The sequence below is a fragment of the Neovison vison genome, chromosome 6, assembly GCF_020171115.1.
Source record: "Neovison vison isolate M4711 chromosome 6, ASM_NN_V1, whole genome shotgun sequence".
NCBI classification, from domain to species: domain Eukaryota; kingdom Metazoa; phylum Chordata; class Mammalia; order Carnivora; family Mustelidae; genus Neogale; species Neogale vison.
This window is the reverse complement of record NC_058096.1, coordinates 47,786,401-47,806,684: the sequence shown is the minus strand read 5'-3', so window position 1 is coordinate 47,806,684 and position 20,284 is coordinate 47,786,401. Positions and strand designations below refer to the sequence as shown.

At 39.5% G+C, this 20,284-nt stretch overlaps 1 protein-coding gene across 3 annotated transcripts in view; it reads right to left on the bottom strand.

Annotated features, from left to right (window-relative positions):
* Positions 1–16,381, bottom strand: part of COL8A1 (collagen type VIII alpha 1 chain) — a 155,130-nt gene extending 138,749 nt beyond the window's left edge. For 2 of the 3 annotated variants that reach the window (XM_044251203.1, XM_044251204.1), the window contains exon 1: positions 15,757–16,381. In XM_044251203.1, coding sequence (XP_044107138.1) covers positions 15,757–15,885 — 129 coding nt within the window. In that variant the 5' untranslated portion in view covers positions 15,886–16,381. The remainder of the gene's footprint in view (positions 1–15,756) is intronic. The other variant, XM_044251205.1, reaches the window with a different exon arrangement.
* Between the last annotated feature and the right edge of the window lie 3,903 nt (positions 16,382–20,284).

Below are 20,284 nucleotides of genomic sequence, written 5' to 3'. Positions count from 1 at the left end.
CTTGAAATTTTCTCTCTCCCTCTACCTCTGCTCCTCCCACTTGTGTGTGCGTGCATGCATTCTCTCTCTCTTAAATAAATAAATAACTAAAATACTCCAAAAAAAAAAAAAAAGAAAAAAAAAGAAAGAAAGAGAGAAAGAAAGAAAGAAAGAAAAACGTCCCAAGGCTATATGGCTATTTGTCTCCTCAATGAATGCCATTATGCTTTAGAAACACTTATCTTTTTACAGTTTCCTTTTCTCCTCCCTTATTGTTAGGCTTCCAAACTTCCATGGAATTGCATTTATTTATTGTAGCCCTTTTCCCTATTCTAATGAGGTACCTCAAGACAGCTCTGATCTGAGGACTCAGAGAACCAAATTCATTATGATGACTTGCAAAGTGGAAGCAAATAGTTTTGAAGTGAGAAGTTCATGTAATGGCTTATGAGTATGAACCTTAAGGACCACTCTGTTTCAACCACTGAGCATGTTTGACTTCTTTTTTGTCTTTTTTGTTGTATTCTGTAGGGCTGAAGTTTTCAGAAATTAAAATTCTAGGTTATGAAAATGTACGTTACATACATTTTAATTTATGACTTGGCTTGGGAAAAGTTATTTTTTCTCAGTGATTCAGATAGTCTTCATCCAACAAGGGTTTATTGGAAATAAAGAACCTGACTCTATTCCGGGACCTTGGGATCTCTCAGTGTCCTTTCTAGGACCATTAGTATTAATTGCATCTCTCTGGCAACAAAATTAAAAATTCACAATAATTTTGCTTGAAAGACTATCAGTTAAAAGTCAGTTTACTCTTTTGTACATTAATATGTATGTGTGTTGAATGTCTGAGATACATCTATTAAAGTGCTGACTTCACTTTTTTGGCACCTAATGAGCAGGATGGGGTTCAAATTTATTATCCTTGACATTGAGTCAGAATCTTCACTGAGTGGGGATGTAAGAGGACAATGGCTTCAGAGAATACTCAGAGCACTTTGATTAATGTAGAAAATACACAAAAAGTGACCTTCCCTTTGAAGAGAAAGAAGGGGGTTCTTAGATTCTCTGTGCATTTATACTCTAAGTGGCTTTTTGTTGGTTTCTATACCTTTCAGTGGCAGATCTTGAGTGCAGATGTGTCTAGTACAGGGCTTGGCACAGGGTAGGTCCCCAGTATCTATGTGCTGAAGGAATGAACAAGTGACGTTGAGATTGGAGTCCTAAAGAAACAAAACTAGGGTAACTGAATTTGACAGACAAAGTCTTAAAACTCTTGTGGTCCGTCTTCTTTTGTCTTTATGAACTAAAATGCCTTCCACTATAGCTTACAATTTTCCTTATTCTAACTTTGGGTTTCTTAGAACCATTTTTGGAAGGAACCTGGATTGAAAGTTTTCTTGATAATTGAGGCATAGGGATTAAAAAAAATAGGACATTTTTATCAGGAAAATGAAATGTATGTAAGGGAGGATTTTTGATGTGTAAGGGAGGATTTGATGTTCAATGCCAATTGAATGCTATAGGGAGCATGTATTTGGCTTAAGGAGGCATATTACTGCATCAAAATGCAGAGGCCAGGATGCATTTGGAACCCTGGCAGCCTCGGTGGGAGGACTGAAGGATACAGCAGCATAAAACTCCAGAAGACGGTAGAATGAGCTAAGACCTTAGATGAGACACCCAGGACAGCCATCTTTTTCCTGATGAAACCACAGCTGTTTGCACATAATGGATTTTGCCACGAGAAGGAGGAGGCTTTGAACTGGGAAGGGGCTGTGCAATAATGGACTTTCCTCCCTTGGGGGAAGAGGGATGCAGTGCCATTTAATGCAAGCAAGCAAACAAACAACAACAAAACAAAACAAAAAACAACCCTTCTACCCTCCCCCAACTCCAAACCCCAAAGACCAGAGATACAGATCAGACCATAAAAAGCCCACACTGCCACCATGACATGTTCACAGCCTCATCCTAGAGTGGGAGTCCAGAGTTCATCAAATGAATTACAAGGCATAAAGATCCTTAGTGCCCTTATCTACAATATATAGAAAGAAATGCTTGAAGCTTCTACTCAGGAAAGGGGCCATTATGCTGACACTTAAGTAAGCATTCTGTAATTGGTAGTGATTACTATCAAATGACGTTTACTGAGCACCTTAGGAGCATCAGACATTTTCTCACATATTATCTCATTTAACATTCATTACAGTCAGGAGAGGCAGACTTATTTTGGAGCAGAGGAAAGAAAGACTCAGTGAGACTCACTGACTTGGCCAGGGTGGCTGCATTTTTTTTTTTTTTTTTTTTTTTATAAATTTTGGTGGCTGCATTTTTTAGGTGGCAAAAGTGGGACTTGATCCCATGACTTTTTATGTCTAGCTCAGCACTTTTATTTGTGACAGTACAATAGTTTTTCATAGATGATTTAAGATCTTTTCTTTTCTTTCCCCTTAAAGGACATATATTTTGGCATTAATGAAAAGGGGGCTTCAACAATTATAGGCAGGTTTAAAATGGATTGTTTGGCTCAGTCGGTTGATTGCGGTTCAGGTCATAACCTCAGGGTTCTAGGATTGAGCCCTGAGCTGGGGATATGCACTCACGGGGGGTCCGTTTGAGGATTCAATGATTCAGCTTCATATTGTAGCTCAAAACCTTCACTATCTAAATGATGTGAAATTTGGGACGCCTGGGTGGCGCAGTTGGTTGGACGACTGCCTTCGGCTCAGGGCGTGATCCTGGAGTCCCGGGATCGAGTCCCACATCAGGCTCCCAGCTCCATGGGGAGTCTGCTTCGCTCTCTGACCTTCTCCTCACTCATTCTCTCTCACTGTCTCTCTCTCTCAAATAAATAAAATAAAATCTTTAAAAAAAAAAAATAAATGATGTGAAATTTATTTAATCTTTCTAAGCCTCCACTGTCTCATGTGTAAAACATAGATAAAATCTTCCTCTGTCTAATTCAAATGAAGGAATGTATATAAAATACGTCATAAACGTAAATTTCTCTATAGAGTTTATTATTATCAGTATCACTCTCTTCATTTTTTAAAGTTTCCAAATTAAGATACTTACTAACACTTTTGCTGACGTGGTGATAATGAATTTTATTTTATAAAAACCAGGTACTAAGCCTCTCCAGTGTTCTTGCCATGTTAAAAAGGAGTCATGGATTCTTTCTGTAGCCAGTGGCTCACGTCTGCAGATGAGAATTTTATTTATATGTATTCAAATGTGTTTTAAACACATGGTGATTCTTTTATGGCTAAATATAAAAAATTTACAAGTTAAATGTTATTGCTATCTTTACCATTTACTTTAGAGTTTGTTCATGCTATAATTTGTAAATACTTTACAAGGCAGGGGAAAATACACACTCATAATTATTTCTTGATGTTGTCTGGCTCATGATAGCTGGGTAAATTCTTTTATTTTATTATTTAAAAAAAGTTTTCATTGAAAATTTTTCCAGTCACTCCAGATAGACTTAGCTGTAAATGGAAAAGATACAGCTGATGGCTCTGGCTTCTTGAGCGTGTGTCTTCTGTCCTGTCCTGCTCTTCCCTGAGTCAGAAGGAAGGCATGCGGTGTGGCAGACCTCCGAAATCATTAAACATCTTCTGTAAACTGTTGCTGTTAAAGACTCACTCTGGTTTATTTTCTGAAGGCTTATTAATAAGTTAGAATCTAATCTGCAACCAGACTGTTTGATCACTTTGCTCTTGGCTTTGCCAGGCACAGGATTTTATTGCGTGGTTGGTCTGTTGGCATGATGACTCCTGAAGGGCCGTTGGTAAGCCAGTAAGTGCCAGGGGCACATCATTGTTAAATTCCAAAGACATGTGACCTCCCTTGACCTTCTGGTAGAGGGTTTAGCTTTCTTCAAAGAGCCTCAGCTTGATCACTAGAAATAGGGACAAAAATGCTCTGGGAAAATCTATGATAAAGAACTACTTTCCTTCAGAGAGCCATGGGATTTCAGAGGGAGATAAAGGCAAAAAACTCTTACTGAACTTGTTTTGGATACCCCGGGACAGTTTTTTTCTGTAGAAACAGTCATATTGAAAATTGAAGCAATTCTATGAACAGGTATATAAAACGTGTTTTTTTCCCATAAAAGGGGAAAGAGATGGCAGTGTATAATGGAACTTTCTCTTTGAAAGACTCAGTTCAAATCATTCTTTATCTCATTTTGTTTGTATAGTGATAAAGGATGTAGATAACACTACAGTGCCATTCTCTGTGAGTTAAAGCAACTAAAAAAAAAAAAAGGAAATACCATCTGTAGTATTTTATTAAAATTATAATGTAGGGAAGAGGACTTCTTTAAGATAATGTAACAATTAGAGGCAGGAATGCTAGGCATGGTAGGAGAGCCATGCACTGAACACAATATTTAAAGAACACTACTGTGGTCATGACATTCATTCAGGATACAGAAAAGCATCTTTTCAGTAGTTTATGTGGTCATCAAGGAATACAAGACATGGTACATGAAAATGTAAACATTTTGTGTTGTCCAACACAGTAGGCACTATCCACCTGAGGTTATTTGATTTTAAATTTAAGGAGATTATAGTAAAATAGAATTTAAAAATTTAGGACCTGACTTGCATTAGCCACATTTCAAGTGCTCAGTTCCCAGTATGTGGTTGGTGGCTATCATTCTGTGCAGCTCAGATAGGGCACATTTCTTCACTACAGAATAGTCTAGCAGACAGCTCTGATTTGCGTACAGGCAACATGTAAGTGACATTTGTAGCAACTGCGTGTCAGTTGAGAATAAACCAGAATCAGTGCAGGCTGCAATATTTGGGAAGACTTTAACGAGAGCTTGAATTTATGGTTATTTTGTCAAGTGTTAAGAACAATGAGGGACATTCAGTAGAGAAAAGGAAAGAGGATTTTTGGGGGAATAATAATGTTTGTGGTTTAGGCCTGATTCCTGCTGTAGACCGGAGAGGGATGAAGATGGAAAGGTGGTTTGGGTTGAGAGAGGTTGAGGTACCTGAGCTTAACTGGCAAGTTAAGGTGTTTGTTCCATGTTTCATAATGCCACTAATATTTATGAGCAGAGTAATAACAGTCCTGGGATTGTGGCATCACCCAACAAATTTTTCTTTATGTAATTTAGTAGATAGAAGGTTAATATTTAATATTAGCATGCCAATGGAAGTTCATCCCATGTGCCATGATTAGCTCCAGAAGTTTAACACTTTAAAAAGTGTCATACTAGTAACCTAATTATGTGTGCCTGGGTGTGAATGGACTTAGGTAAAATTGTGTCTTCTTGGAACAATCTATGGAGATAGAGAAAAGAGCATTTAAAGGCTTCTCATTCACCGTCACTGTATTCTATTGCCTGGTCCCTTTTTTCCTTTCCTCCTTTTCACATTTATTAGGTTTCTATTATGTGCTAAGTATTGAGGGTGCAGAGATAAGCAGGACCTGAAGCCTTTGGCAAAGAGCTCCCAGTCTTGCACATAGAAGAGGCGAATGCTATCACAGCGTGGACATAGCCATGACAGGGCCATACCCAGAGGGCTAGGGAGCATAGCAGAGCTGTACAGTGGATCCTGGGGCAGGCGGGGAGCAAGCATGTCTTCTCAAAGCAGAAGATACCTGATTCAGATCTTGGAGGATTTGAATCTTGGAGGAGGAATCTTAATTTTGTAGATTAACTAGGAAAAACCTCATGCAGAAAGGGAAGGTCAAGGACGAAGGCAAAAAAAAGTATGCAGAATGTGACCATATGGAAAGAACTAGCCCTTATTTCTTCTTGAGTCTTTGGCACGACACAGAGGAAGGGTTCGAGGTATACTTATTTCCATATATACCCATATATATCAGTTAAGCAGCAGGTGTAGACAATATAGACATTTTTCTAGGTGACTCTCATGGCTTGAGGGAATCATTTAAGTTGTCTTGATTCTCATCATCTGGCTATGGATGATAATAAAAGTAACGCCAAAGAGAATGATCGGACGAGCCAGATTCAAGTTCGTTTAACGTGTTGTAATGCTTTTGTTCTGTCTGTTCCTCATATAATCATGGGAATTTCTACCGCCTTAGGAATGACATGCTAGGTTGTCACTCTCTCTTCCAGACTGATGCCAAGCAACTTGGGATCACTTGGGGAGAATTTATGGAGAAACCTTAGCCCTTACAAATTACTCTAGGGAGAATGATAGCTTTTTTTTTTTTGGTTTTTCTAGTTACACAGCCCTTACATTTTTGGCTTCAAAATGACAGCATGCTTTTAGGAAAAAAATACAGAAAAGAGAAAGAAATTAAAATCACAGTACTAAACAAGAAACAGAGCCAGTCGGCAGTGTCTAGGAACAGAGCCACTGGAATTCTCTCACTTTCTTTATGAGTCAGAGGCATTGTCACAGGGAATTGATGTTTTTTCTCCCTTTTATGACACTAGAAGACACTATGAAAGGCAGTGTGGAGGAGCAGTGTGGAGTGTGACCTCGATGGGAATACTGGCTCTGCCACCTGCTAGCTGTGTGACCCTGGGCAAGCCTCTTGGCCAAGTAGAGGCTCCATTTCTCTCATCTCTAAACTGAGAATGATGGGGAGACTGGGTGACTCAGTTGGTTAAGCACCTGCCTTTGGCTTGGGTCATGATCTCAGGGTCCTGGGATCGAGCCTGCACTGGCTCCCTGCTCAGTGGGGCATCTGCTTCTCCCTCTTCCTCTGCTCTACCCTACTTGGGCTCACTCTCTCTCTCCCTCTAATAAATAATTAACTAAAAATTAAGAAAATTGAGAATGATAATACTGCTGTCATAGGGTTGATATAAGGAACAGAGATAATGATACAATGTCAGATCCTGTTAGACACTTAATCAATAGTATCTATTTTTATAACTACTAATGATGAGTTTGAGTTGCTTGTTTGGATGACTGTGAAATACTTATGTTCTTAAAGGAGAGGATGCTCCAGTCTCACATTTTTAGGATACTGACCTCTGGGCATTACCTTTGTGGAGGGGAAAGAGAATTCCCAGAGTATGGCCCTAAGAGAAACAGGAAATTTAATAGGAGTTGGAGGTCTGAGTGTCATCAATAAGCCAAATAATCCCTGATAGAGCAAGATACACTAGGATACCAGTAAATGTGATCCTGTTATTGGAATTAGATTTCTATTTATGGTGAGAAAGTAAATGCTCAAGGAAGAAGTTTGGCTAGTGATCCTTACCAGTGGTTAAGGTGACACAGAATTACCAGATCAGAGATTGCTAAGCTAATTTGTGACACAGAATTACCAGATCAGAGATTGCTGAGCTAATTTGTGAAATTACGTAGGCTCCTGGTTTACTGAATTTATTGTTTATTGATGGTCATTTCTCTACACACAATCTCTAGACAATGGGAAAGAAGAAGGAAGGAATAGATTATTTAAATCTGTCCAATGTCCCTTCCCTCCTCCTTCCTTCTTTCCTCTCTTCCTCCCTTCCATCATCTATCTTTCTAGATTTTTAAAACACTTAAATTATTCTGGCATTTCTACTATTATTTTTATTATGAAGAACTGAGCCATTGAACCAAGACACGTTCATCTTCTTTTGTTCCTTTTTCAACTGGTTATGGAAATTACATTGGGATAGTTCCTTACTTTATGATTTGGCATAGCACATAATCTATACTAACACCCAATGTGTATTACATAATAACTAGCAACACTGAAATTACCATGTCCCAGTAGATCTTGAAATAATGAAGAGGATGGTGATTCCTAAACTATTCCCAAGTTGTTCCACAGAATACCAGTCCCAAGAGATGCTCTCAGGTTGAGAAGATTTGTCAGCAAATAAGTTTAGGGCACACTATTTACTGTCACATTTTTGAAAAATGAAAATATAATTAGCATATTAAGGTCTTTGTGAAACTTGCAGTGAATTGAACTGATCATATTGTTTCATTGAGTATTTCTAAAATTATTTGACCATAGAAGCTTTTTCTGTATAAACACATGTCAATATCTCAGGTACTGCTGTTTTTGAAACACACTTTGGAAAATGTTGAAAAAGCAACATTCAGATTTTACATAATATAATATCATTATTAAAAATATCATCTTTCTTTAGTTAATACAGAATTTTAAAACAAAAAACTTTTTTGTGCGGGGACAATTAGTTTTTAATTAATGTCAAACTATGGACAAGTGAACACAGAGGTCTTTTGAGACTCTTAAGCCATAATTTAATTCTTTCTCTTCCCTTTTCTACTTACACTTGACCTTGTCTGGCTCTTTGAGACATAAGGAATTGTCCTTTGTATTTTAAGAAGCAAAAATGCTTGTGCTATGTCTTGAAAGGTTAAGTGCTTTGTTGGAATTTTATTCCATTTTGACTTGATTTTGTTTACAACACTGTGAGCCATTACCAGGTGTTCTGAGTATAATCCACTCACTACATAAGTAACAGAAACAATGTATGCTTAAGTAGCATCATTCCGTAAAATAACTGGCAAGACCTCAAGTGTCTCTAAATGATAAAGAGAGTGGTTATTTGAAAACTGTTCTCCTATTTAAGATAAATACATTAAGGCACAGAGATGATTAATGACTTTCCTAAGACCCCAGAAAAAGTCAAGGTGTTTTTGAGATTAAAACACATGATTTTCTCAAATGGGGACTTCGTAGGCCTCTGTGTACCAACTTCATAGGTTCATCTCTACTGACATCAGACATAGACTTAGAGGATTGCTCTGTATTCCTGTGAATGTCATAAATTGTACAAAGCAAGCAGCCCTTCTCTGGTGTGCCAGGGATTTTTCTTTTATGGTCCTAATTGATCTCTATCCCCCAAAGGGTTCTGAATTATGCAAGTGTCTCAAGTCTTAACAAGCCATCCCCAACACAGCTGTGCAATGGAAATGTTCAACGGAAAGGTATTCACTTCGGTCTTGGCAAGGCCCTGGCCTCTCCTTGGAGAGACCTGGATCCAACAGTGCAGGTTTGGGGCCATCTCAGAGAACCTTGTTTGGCCCATTTCTGCCTCCTTCTTCCTCCCAGATCCCTTCCTGCTCCTGTTGTCAGGAAGGACTAGTCATGGCAGGGCACCAGGACTCCCTTTGTCAGCTCATGATCTTTCAAGCGCCTGAGCTTCCCTGCCCTCCTCTCACCGACCCCCAGCTGCCAGGGTTTGTTTTTTACTGAGTTGAGCATTTAGTCCTGGGCATTTAGTCTTAGTTAGTGGTGGCCTTGGAAAGACCATTTTCTAAGATTGCTTTGGTTTTCTTTCAAACAAACCTCTACAAGCCTGGACATTTTTGGCATTGCTGAAATGCAGGTGATTTATTCCTAGAGGCTTATATTGGTTATTATTATTATTATTATTATTATTTTTAAAGAAAACCACCAATGTGATACACTCCTTTAGTATATCTTAGCCACTGGCTACAAAGGACACCTGTCACTGCCTTTTATCAGGAAAAATTCAACTCTAAAGGCCCCCTCCGGTACAAGTCAGGTTTTTTGCTTGTTTTGTTTTGTTTTGTTGTTTGTTTTTGAGACACTCAGCCCCGTGGCTCCCTCTACTGGTCATTGACTTTCCTCCCCACTCATTTGAACATTGGATTAGAATAAACTGGGAGCTAGGAAGGGAACTCCGGTTAAATCAGGAGTTATAGATCCAATAGCATACTTTCTCTGTACCTCTCTTTTTATCTGCTATTTTTCCCAACCTCGATTTTGGCCACCTAAGCCACAGATTTTTAGCCCAACCTAGTGTCTCGCTTCACATCAGTCTTGGGCTTACTTTGCATCTGCCTTTTAACAGGAGACCACTTCTTTGGATTTATAGCATGGATGAACACCATGATGGCTGGATTTTAAGACTAGATTATCAGTAAGTAAAGATCTTTAAAGAGATAGAATAATGTACAGTCATCACTTTGAGTTTATGAACCAAGTTTAGATTATCTTTCGAGTGCGCATGGCAGGATAGCTGGAGGAACCAAACAGGATAATAGCTGCCAAAATGTCTTCCAGCTGCCCCAAGATAATGCTCTCAAACCAGTTCTTAGGATTCACGTCTTCCTGTTGATCTGAAGGCAGTTGTGACTTACCCGCTCTGCTGCTGGGTAGCATAAAATTTCTGCATAAACCAGCCATACTTGCCCTGGTACTACGAAGCCTGAAGTATGAAGGTCACTGGCCCAGATTTTCCGAAAAACAGCTGTTTTATCTAGCTAACAGAGAGGACTGGGGAAGCGCCATAACAGGCTGGACACATTTTATTTCCTGGAGAAGCCAACAGCTGACACCCACACCCAAGCCTATTCAGTTAGAGTTGGAAAAGTAGCACATGAAGTGATTGTCTTTAATCTCAGCACATCAAATGATGCCAATGCCTAAATATCCTGTGATGTAAACACATCAATAGAGAGCTTAAGAGAGGCAGTCTTCAAGAGACTTACTTAAAAGAATGTTTTCACGATGATGCTAAGTCATAGACTATGTAAATTTTAACATACAATAAATCAATTTCAGAAACACAAGTACTATTTCAAAGATATGCAAACAATTGTCAGGCTTTAGAGGAAAGTGAAGAAGCATCTGGGGTAACATCTGTCCACTTATTCAGGGTAAATTATTTCCAGAAATGATACAAGAATATTCTTTTCTACCTTCATCATTTTCTATATTGGAATAACTTTATGTATCACCCCAAATTATATCATTATCTTAGCAGAAAAACATTTTGATGCCTTGACATCTATAGAGTTAGTATGCTAGGTCAGTTGAATTAGAGGTCAAATGAGGCTCTTTTCCCAGTCAAGGGTTAAGAAGAATTTTAATAAGATGTAATACTTGTAAAGCTTTTACCCCTGTGAGTCAGTCCTCAAATGGCATTTTACTGAAAGGAGCCTGACCCAAAGAGGATTTTATCTCCCAAACATTTGAGAGACTCTTGGATCAGGCATATTAAAAATCTCTTCTCTAGTACCTCAAAATTCTACCAAGTTTCTCCCTCTTCTATCTAAGACGGAATGAGCCCTCTTTGCTGCACTCTCTTGTCTCTATATTCTTGGGTCATTGACCCCTCTCCTCTGACAGAACATATTTCATGCTTATACTCCTCAATCTGTCTGTTTCTCAAAGTTTCCTCTGGTTGTTCTTTATGCGTATTTTGCCTTTTTTTTCTCATTAAAGACCTGGGAAGGAGTAAGGTGATTATAAGGCCAACACATTGTCTACTGGGTGGGAGAAGAAGAATGTTATGCTATTAAACCATCACAAAATAATACATTTGTTCTGTCACATAAATATTTTAATGAGACTTTAAGACATCTTTGACACATACCGTATTGGGAAAACACACTCTGGTTAGCCAAGATAGAGTTTGGCTACCTGAACTGGAGCCCTCGTTCTGCTACACATGTCTGGGTGAACTTCGGCATGACATCAACCTTCCTGACCTTTTCTCACCTGTTAAATTAACTTCAGTTAAAATTAGCTCCAAAGATCCTTCCAGCGTTTATACTCTGTTATTCTCTCAGTATAATACCCAAGAAATTAGAATAGGGACTAGAGTGTTTAGAAACGTCATTCAGAAGGGCCTGTTGGAGGCAATGGCGATTTTAAATTACCTTTCTTCTAGATAGATGAATTAAGGTTTACAAAAATGTAAAGCCTTCTTATTTGCTGGAGTGAAAATTTACATCCTGTTTAAGAGAAGTATGAGACTTTGGGTAATGAGAAAATCCACAAGTATGAGTGGTACTCCAGGAACTTAATCTGTAGTAATTGAAAAGAGATCTTATGCTGAAGGAGAGAATCGAATTTTTCATTTTCTAGGAAGAACGATGGCAATGAACCCAAAAGTAATAGAGGAGATTGAAGGTGAACCCTTCAATATATATATATTATATATAAATATAATATTATATATAATATTATATATAATCAGCTAGAGGTGCTGTGAGTTGCTTTTGCTGTTATGCCACATTGAACAGTTAGAATTCAGTATTATTTTAGCTAATTACTCTCTGTAATCAGTTTTCAGGAACATTTTTGTTTCAGTCACTTCAGTTGGTATCACACAATTTCAGTGGCTTTGTGGATTTGTGTCCACAGGGCCCCCAGATTAAGGGCCCCCTCTAACCCCTTTACTGCAAAACTATTTGCTTGAGAATAGACTATAAAGAACCTCCTTCCTCAAACAGCAAACACAGTTACCAAAGCAATAGTGCAATGTTTGATTAGTGGCTTCTCTGTTGGTGCTGAAATGTGGTTAATTTTCTTTCCCACTCTTCACTCTGGAAAAGGCAAGTTTAGCAGAGCTTTCATTCAGAACTGGGGGTGTAAACTGCTGTTAATGACTGCCAGGTCATTGAAGATCTTTTTCATTATAACCTTAGCATTTTGTAGCAACTAGTGAGTTGATCTTTTAAAAAAATTATTTATTTTTTTAAAATTCTGGATGCTTTGGTTACTAAGAGGTCCATTTCACAAAATGCTAAAGTAAAACATTCTCTAAGTTCCAAAGAACATTCATTCATCCCCTTCATCTCCTCCTCTCCTCTCCTTGTGTTTTCCTTTTCACTCAATAAATGAGAACAGTGCACCTCTCAGAAGACTGAGTTCTAGTCTCAAGATCTGTACTTTCTTTAAATTATGTATATGTAGGGTTATGAAGTCTCAGTGGAAGAGAAAGAAGCCAACGCATGAAGAAAGGATTACCGGGAGGACCAGAGGTTGGGAAATAGGTCCACATCTCCATCACTCTGCAAGTTGCCATACCAGAAGGGGGTGACCATAGATAAAAAGGAGTACACAGTTGCTTCTAACTTCTCACTTGCAAATAATTACCCACCATTGGGCCCTTTGGGAAAGTGGGTTTGTTGATGTAAACCACCCATTAATGTTCTGAGGATTTTTGTACTCATCGTATAGTTTTTAAAATTGTAACTGTTAAGGTCTTACAGGTTTTAATGGGGGGCAGACCTGAAATCGTTTTGGTCTATAGAACTGGGCTATTCTCCTCTGTTCCAGAAGGACATGGCAGAGTTAGATTTTAATGTATTAGTAGAAATACTTTTACTGATTTAAGACAGAAGCCAAGATCACATATGAATATTTGCCCCTCTGCATCTCTTCATGTCTCACATCGGTAAAAGCAAAAAGAAGTTGCATTGGGAAGAGATTCTGCTCTTTCTTTTCTTCTAGAGCACTTTCTATGAGAGATTCCTCCTGGCTTCACTCTCAGCTCTCATGCCCATTCTCTTCTCTTTGACTTTTGTAGCATGAATGGAAGAAAGTGGGATATACTTGCTGGTCATGGAAAGAATATCGTTTTAGAATTGTGAGTAGTAGAAAATCTCAAATGTGTGTTTCCTTAGGTGTAGCAGGCACTTGCAATCGGTGATACACCTTCCCTTTGTCTCTAGTGAAACAGGCAGCTGCTCCTTTTTACTTTTTTGAGAACCATTAAAGGAGCCCAGCAAGCCTGCTGGAACGGTGTCACTTAGGTTATGGCCGTGAACCCAATCCAGGAGCAACTATATAATGGCACAAAGAGAAGACTCACGTGAGGTCTCCATACAGGGTGCAAAGGGGAGATATTGAGGTAACTAAATGAAACCCCAGCACTGCTTTTCCTAAAAACTTAAGAGAAGAATTATCATGCCTGATGTGTATGCTATAGGGAAAGAATCACTTTAAGAGTCCAGTAAAGGGCCCTGGGAAAGTTAGGTCATGAGTGATCTCCATGATCTCACCCAGTTATTTAGGGTGCTGAACTTGATGTCACAAGGGGGAGGCCGTTATTCTTAAGTGGTTCATAGCTGGTAGAATGGATCAGCTGCCAGGAAAAGCAGAAGCTAACTCTGGGAGAACACTTTTCATCCCCAAATTTAGGAATAGCAGGAGCTCTTTTACGTTGGGAGCACTTTCTCTCTCTCTCTCTCTCTCTGTCTGTCTCTTTTTTTCTTTCAGGAAAGATAACTTCCCTCAAGGGAAATCTGGTGAATGAAGTAGTGTCTTTTCACCCTTGTGATGATAGCATGAGTTCGGTACTACCATAAAAGAAGAATTAACTTGGACACGCCACACATTTGGTTTGGCCTTGTCCCATACCTGTGCTCTTGTCGTGGTTGATTACCCAGTTAACATCAGATATGAAGCAAGCAGTCTGCGTTGTGGCTCCAGATGAAAGGTATTTTAATATGCTCAGGTCATATACTATCAGCCAATAGTAATTTTATATCATTTTCTTTAAGGAGACCATACTCCTTGCAATAACTTTTTCCAATGAAGCAAAATTTTGCATGACACAAAGTTTTCCGGGTAAGTCTTTCATTTGAATAATAGTCCTGAATTCCCTCCATGCCAACAGAATTTTAGTATATCTTTATTATTTCTTTTGATATGCAAAAGATACGGAGAATAGCTTTGAAAGACCCTCCGTTAAACTTCTGATGATTCTACTTTCTTTAATGGTGAAGTTTTATTTACAGCTTTGGTGAGTTTCCCCTTTTTAAGTGAAATGATATAAACAAACAAAAAAGAAAAAAAAAAAGTGAAACTCTCCCTCTTTTACTTTAAGAACCTTAAGGGTTGAAATAGTGGTTTGGTTTCCTGACTGCCAGCTTTGGTTTGTCGTCTCTATGTGGTCTTGTGCAATTAATTCCCCAGAGGAAATATTTGAAGAGGGTTTTTCTCCCACATGAGAGAGTTTCATCCCACACAGCCCACAGATTTTGACGGCAAACTTCATGGACCAAGTGTCTGGTTTTTACAGAAGTAGCTGTGGAGTATGTTTTTCCTGTCACAGGTGCATGGGACTCTTTCTTTGACCTCAGAAATGGGAAGATACAGCAGTCTTCACCTGGGATGGAACTTAAACACTGGATAACTCTGAGAACCGGGTGCTAGTCAGGTGGATTTTAATTTACTAGATGAGGGAAAAGAAGGTGGCAAGTTGGGTTCAAACTTCCAAAGCCTTTGAGCTGATCTTTCTTTACAACCGTCTGGTGTACACAGAAGAATTGTATAGTCTGGCCTGTATTTTTCTCTTGCTGTGAAACATATTGAAACGCTTTATGTTTAGGTGTATGTATAGAAATTCATGAAGTTCTTTTATATACTTTCTTGGTTCCAACACCATTCTCATTTTAGAAAAGTCTTGAAAAGATAGCTTTGTGAGAGCACATTTTGCCCCAGCTTGTAAATTTGGATTTGTTCTTTCCTATCTACCAGCCACCTGATTACCGTCTCTGTGCAAAGGGCACCCGTTCACATCATTTTTTCCAAGCACTTAAACCTGGAAAGATACTTTTTAAAGGACTCACAGAAGCTGTCTTTGGGGGTTCGAAAACATTGCTAAATTGTTAGCAGACCTTTTGACTGTGCTATTTTTAGGAAACTAATTGTGTTCTTTTAAAGTACATTTTTGACAATGGGACAAAGTTTTCCTTGCCCCCACTGATATAGGAAATATTTACAATGAAAAACGTCAGTAAAACACCCCACACAGATACATTTTAACTTCAGCAACAGTCGGCAAAGGGGGAAAAGTGATTTAAAAAGAGAAGGTTTTTGCAGTATTTGTGCTGCTGTTTCTGCCCAAAATGAACTTTTATTTTACCGTTCAAACAGAAGTTTGTTTTTAAAACCAGTTGCTAGTTAAAGGAGCAGCTGATCTGGCATCCGTAGGAGTCAGCTCGAACCAAACAGTAAGCGTGTTGACCAGAGGAGACTTACTCCCCACCCCCGCAGCAACCCCTAGTAGGTCATATGCCTGCAGAAGTGTTGTCTTACCTTGAGCACGTAAGATCCAGGAGAAAGGCTCAGGGGGCTCCCACAGGAGAGGACCGGGAAAGTGCTCTGATCCGCGGCTGGTAACATGCACTTGGCTTTTATGGGCAGGTGGGAGGAGCTGCTCCTCATAGTAGGTGGGCAGGAAAGGAGCGGCGGGCGGGTAGCCCCGGGAGGAGCTGGACACTCTTCTCTGGGGAGGGGCGGAGAGGGCAGAGCAGGAGCCCGAAAGAGGGAGGAGAGACGCGACGGGAGGAGGCTGTAGAAGCGGTGGAAGGAATGGAAACGGGAGAGGGAGGGAGAAAGAGAAAGAAAAAAGGGGGAACGAAGAGCAACAGAGAAAGGGATGTAGACCAAAGACGGAAAATGGGTTGGGGAGAAGATGAATAGGGGACAGAGAGAGACAAACACGCAAGGTCTGGAAGGAAAGGAGAATTGGATTATTTTTTGCTTTTGTGTGACTTTTTTTTTTTTTTTTTTTTTTTTGAAGAGGGGAGTTGTGGGTGACTGTTAGCACTAAAGGTGTTTTCTGTGAATTTGAAAAACTAAATAACGGTTCAGGAAAACGGAAGGGTTCCTAAGCGAGGCCAAGGAGGGGCCGCTGGGCGTCCGAGGAGCACAGCCCAAGTGCTGGCGGACGCCAGCCCGGCAGCGGCGCGGAGCCGAGCGCGCGGCGCGGAGCGGGTGCCGCTTGCGCCCGCAGCCCCGGTCGGTCCGCGGGTAAAACCCGCCCTCCGCTCCTCACTCCCGGCAGTGCTTATTTGTCAAGAAAGGTCTCCCTGTGCTGCCGGTAGCGTGCAGCATCCAGAGGCCCCTGTTGAGACTTCTGCAGCATTAAGGTAAATCCAGCAAAGGTTGGGGAGGATCAGCTGAGATTGGCTTGTGGAGAAAGGAACCTCAGAACCAACCTCGGTCTTCCAACGTCTGCTTATGTAACAGGATTTCAGGACTCTGCCCTCTGGTTATTTTCGGTATTTAAAAAACTTTCATTCCTAACAATTGGAAAACGTCTTAGTGCCATAGCTCACTCTCTGTGTGTCTTGAACATTAAGAGAGGATTCGACCTACAAACGGCTGAAGGATCAGGCTGAAATTCTTAAGAAATACATTCAGAGAAAGAAAAACAAGCTCCTTTAGCTGCTGAGCGGTGACTCACTTCCCAGCCCAAACTTGATTTCAACCACCAAAGGAATTAAAACATTTTAAAGGGGAGAACCTGAGCCTTGTGGATGGGGGATATTGAGAGGGGAAAGAAAGGAGTCGGGGTGGGGTGAGTGGACCGGGAAGAATGAGAGGGCTTTCACTGATTAGGTCTTTACATAAATATATCTACCTATAGATAGAAAACTTGATTCAGTGTTCACCACGACCTTATGAGGTATTATGTAGTGTTTTTTTGTTTGTTTGCTTCGCTTTGTTTGTTTTTTAAAGAACGGAATCTTAAAGGGATTAAGCCACTAGCTCAAACTTACAAGATGTCACAGCTACTGAGCTTTCAAAGCTTGTGAACTCGGCACCAGACTGTCATAAAAACAAAACAAAACAAAACAAAACAAAACAAAACAAAAAACACCTAGCCCGGTCTCAGGTTAGATCCTGATGTCTTTGAGGGTTACCAGGCTCTAAGAGAAGGAAAAATTATGGCCAAGAGCAGGGTTTCTCAAACTGGGTACTATGACATCCTGGGCTGGATAATTTTATGTTGTGGGGACTTACCCCTTGCACTGCATAGTGTTGGGCAGCCTCTCTGGTTTCTACAGACCTAATGCCAATATCTTCCTCCTTCCTAAGTGGTGAAATTGAAAATGTCCCTACACTTAGCCAAATGTCTTTGGAGTAGGGAGGCAAAATTCTCTCCTCCCTATAAGAATCATTGGTCTAAAGAAGGTCACAACTATAAAAAAAGGATTTAAAGAATTCCATTAAGGGGTGCCTTGGTGGCTCAGGTCATGATTCTAGGACCCTGGGATCAGCCCAGCATTGCTCTCTGCTCAGCAGGGAGACTGCTTCTCCCTTTCTCTGCCTGCCTCTCTGCCTACTTGTGATCTCTCTCTCTCTCTCTCTCAAATAAATAAATAAATAAATAAATAAATAAAATTTTTATTAAAAAAAAAAAAAGAATTCCATTAAGAAAATGCCCAACAGTGGCATTTGGGTAAAAATAATACTAGTTGCTACATGCGCGAAGTTTACACTGGATTTAGTTTTTCCCATAGTATATTCCTATCTGTTTGCCTCTGGAGCCCAAGGCTTCCATTGCTTCTTTTGTAACCAAGCTTATTCTCAATTGGATACATGTGGAAATTAACAAAGTAGAACCCTAGTAGCCCCAGTGCTCCGGCTATGAAGAAAGATTAGTGATATACCAGATGAAAAATTTAAAATTTATCATAGACAAATTTGACCTTGGAACAATTATTCCAGATGGTATGATTTTTTTGGAAATTGTTTCTTTAATATTTATAATTTTTCATATATATCCCCAAATTTGCATTATTTTCAGTAACTTTTAGGTTGCAAAGAAGTTATATCTAGTGGTTAACTAGCTGGCAGAAAACAAGTACTCAATGGATATATATACTATAATTGAACAAATGACACTATGGAACATAGATACATAGAAAATGACACTATTTATTAGTTTAATGAATGAAAAAAAAAGAATTAATGAATGCTTAGGAAGCTAGAATATTCATATTAACTTTTTTTGCCCATTTGCTCTTTGGTTTTATTCTTTTCTCATCCTTAATAACTCAGTTTTCCTATTTCCAAATAGTATGTTTGTCTTTTAAGGATGTGGCCAAACCCATGAAATTAAATTTATGAAAAAAATAACCCTTGTTACTAGACCTACAAGCAGGACTGCATTGACTATTCTGGCATGACTCCTGAAATCAGATGTCATTTTATAGGCAGGGTACCACTTTAGGCACTTTTTAATTTAGCAAAGAAATGTATTCTGGGCAAACTAAACAAGACCCAGTTAGAGGAGCATCTGGGTGGTAAACATGTTAGGAATTATCCTCATTAGATTACAGCAAATCACCTTTTCAATCCCAATTTTATGCCTTCCAAATATTCCAGTTCTATCACATAGTTGTAAAAAAAAAAAAAAAAAGGCAAGAAAGGTACATTCAAAGGGAAGACAGTTGATGGCTGTTAGTTTTCTTCTCCTTTTTCTTCCTTCACTCCCTCCTTTCAAACCTGAATATCCAGCCAACATAACAAAAGAGCTCTTTTCATTTTGTTTGGATGGTGCTAATGATTAGTTCATTTCTCCAGTTCACACTTGCCTGAATCTGATTCAGTAGCAGATCTGGACAACAAGTAAGGAATCCAGGAATCTGATTTCTTTGCTGGTTCTTAGTGTGCCCTCCTAGAATCTCTCTGAAGGTGACTGAGGTTTGAAATGACCTAGTTTGGTCTTCTGTGGAAAGAAAGGAATCCAATGACAACATACTAGATGCTCTGAAGTTTCCATTGTGTGGATAATATAATAACAGTTCCAGATTATTACCATATTTTAAAGAGCCTTAAATATGGACCCCCCCTTTTTTCCCCCGCTATTTGGAATTAATCAATTAACACATGTTTATTAAAAATGGATACCAGACATTGTGGGATATTCAAAGCAGAAGAAAACAAGAATGTAGATCTGTTCTCATGGAGGAAAAGAAGCATGAAATTTTATTAGTTGGGTAGCAAAGAGGAGAAGTTAGCAGTGAGCTGAGCCATGGAAAGTCACATTTGGATACATGGGTGATGAACAGTAGGGCAAGGAAGAGGATGTGTTCAGCTGAGGAAGGCACAAGATTATTTGGGGGAACAGTGAATTGACCAGCATGATTAAGAGGGAAGGGTCTATGTAGCAGAATAATGAGGCTAAGAAACAGGAAAGGAGAGGTGGGATCAGCCTGCTGGAGGCTTTATGTGTCACTTCGGTAGTCTGAGCTATGTACTGTAGGCAGTGAGAAGTCATTGAACACTTTTAAACAGTAGAATGGCATACTATTAAATTTTGCTTTTCTTTGAATATTGTCTTTATAGTAGCTTTGCAGATACATGCGAGGGATCTGGTTAGGGCTACTATCATACTTAGAAATAGAGAAATCAGAGTGTCTTAGGTCCTGCGGGGCCTATGAGAGGTGGCAGAAAGAGCGGTGACTCTATTGCTATCAGTGCCTTGTGCGGTTGTAAGGAGAGAGAAAGGCAGGGCTCTCCCAGAGTACAGCCAGGATGCTGGATGCAATTAATGTGAAGGGTGGTGTCGCTCTGTGTGTCATTTACCCGTGGCAGTTTTAAAGCTCTCAGAAAGTACCCACTCTCTGATAGTTGGTCTGATGAATGAGATCATGAGTTTTCAAGGCGTCCTGGATTAAAGAACAGTGGAACCTGACATTAAAAGCTATACCTTCACACGTATGCTTCTAAACAGCTAACTTGCAATGATTTTACATGTGTTACTTGGCAAATTTCAGCCTCTTATTCTTTGTGCCACTCCTAAATGCTTCAAAATGCATGAACATGGCTG